Here is a 1,575-nt window from a genome sequence, read left to right as displayed (position 1 = left end):
GAAGAAAAATAGCAATTCGCGCCGTCTATCGTCATCTGTAGTCTCATCCCTTAACTGTGCAAACACTTCAGACAAAAAGTTGGCATCATCCTGCAGCATGCTGACTATCTCAACCTTGTTGAGGAAAATAAAAGTGGTAAGAGTAGAAAGAAAATTCTCTTCATACATGGATGGTGCAGGCAGAAGGATGTCATGGATGTACTGTACCCTGTATGTCTGATGTATTTTTTGCCGAAGTTCACGGTCTGTTATTGGTACAACTTCCTTGAACCTTGCATTTTGGGTCAAGAATTCCCTATGCCTTTTTGGCTGAGCCAAAGCAGGGTCATACTCGAGGCATCCCACCACATCCATGATACACTCAGCAGAAAACATGATCTCAAGGAGAGCTGTCTTGTTAAGGAATAAGATGCCTTTAATAATTTCATACAAATGGTGTAAGCCTGTAGTGTCCCGTAGGTCCTCACAAGTGTGGAACAGCTGCAGCAAATTTTTAATATAGTCCTCATTTTCTAAGATCAGAGCCAGTCTCTCCTTGCGGATCGGTGAAGTGAGAACTGAGGTAACAAAGTCAGAAATCTCTTCGAGTTTACCGAGTTCACAGTTAGGCAGTTCAAACACATTATTGGTTTCCAGTACTTCATCCAGTTGTTCATTTTCGAATTCCTCCAAGAGGTCCTGTGTGATTTCGACGGATGGGTCTTTTCCTTGAACCCGGCAAATCTCTTCCCAGATCTTATGACAACCCTCAGTGTCCTGGAAACTTAACGCTAAGCCATAGTTCTCTGCTTCAGACCAGACAATCAGGGTTTCCTGTTGTTTCTGATAAGGCGTATTTGAATTTATCTTTGATTCCAAGATTAGTGCGTCATGGGAATCCGACCGCACGAACAGGTACGTGCCCTGGAGGTGCTTCACGTAGCTGGAAGAGATGTGCCCAGTGCCGAGATCATCCCATTGTTGGTCCTCGTTCAGTGAGTAGACTTTTACACGATACTGCTTGTCAGCCATGGCGACCCCTGGCCTCCTGTCCCCAGCCCTGGTCTCGGTGTGGGGGGCCGCTGGGTCGCGTGCGCCCGGAGTCAACTGTAGTTGTCGCTGTTGTGGCAGCGACGGTAGCTCAGGCGGCGGGAGGGGAAAATTCCGCGAGAAGATGGCAGAGAAGTAGCGTTCAGGTGGACGCTGGCGGTTCCGGAGATCTGTAGAGTTCTCCGGAGTCCCGCCTCCTCTCCCTTCCATCTTATGTTTCCCTCTCTCCATTTTGCCCTCGCATAGTCCTTTTTAACGTGGCTTTACGAAGTGAGTCTTTGGCCTGCTCCCGGTCGTCTAGGACAGCCTCGATTATGGCAGGATTCTTATGATTGTCACCGGATTCTACCCCAACGGAATGTTCTATACGCGTTGAGGCATTGCGGCCAAGCTTACATGGAGGCTTAGTGATTAGAACAAAGCGCTGTTCTTTCCACAAAAAACTTTTGTTCCCCAGAAACATTTTCACTTATAGGTGTGTAGGAGACTTAGGACTTTAAACAAAAGAAAGCTGAATCACTATGTCCTGACCAATTCAACACCTCA

The 1,575-nt window shown here is 47.2% G+C and overlaps 1 protein-coding gene across 1 annotated transcript in view; it reads right to left on the bottom strand.

The window, feature by feature from the left end:
- The window catches only part of LOC121104120 (serine/threonine-protein phosphatase 4 regulatory subunit 3-A-like), a 2,030-nt gene extending 1,019 nt beyond the window's left edge, over window positions 1-1,011 (bottom strand). Inside the window, exon 1 of the mRNA XM_040636570.1 lies at window positions 14-1,011. Within this exon, the coding sequence (XP_040492504.1) occupies window positions 14-1,011 (998 nt within the window). The remainder of the gene's footprint in view (window positions 1-13) is intronic.
- Between the last annotated feature and the right edge of the window lie 564 nt (window positions 1,012-1,575).

Source organism: Ursus maritimus, assembly GCF_017311325.1.
Source record: "Ursus maritimus isolate PB19 chromosome X unlocalized genomic scaffold, ASM1731132v1 scaffold_X1, whole genome shotgun sequence".
Classification (NCBI taxonomy): domain Eukaryota; kingdom Metazoa; phylum Chordata; class Mammalia; order Carnivora; family Ursidae; genus Ursus; species Ursus maritimus.
This window is presented reverse-complemented; position numbering and strand designations above follow the sequence as displayed.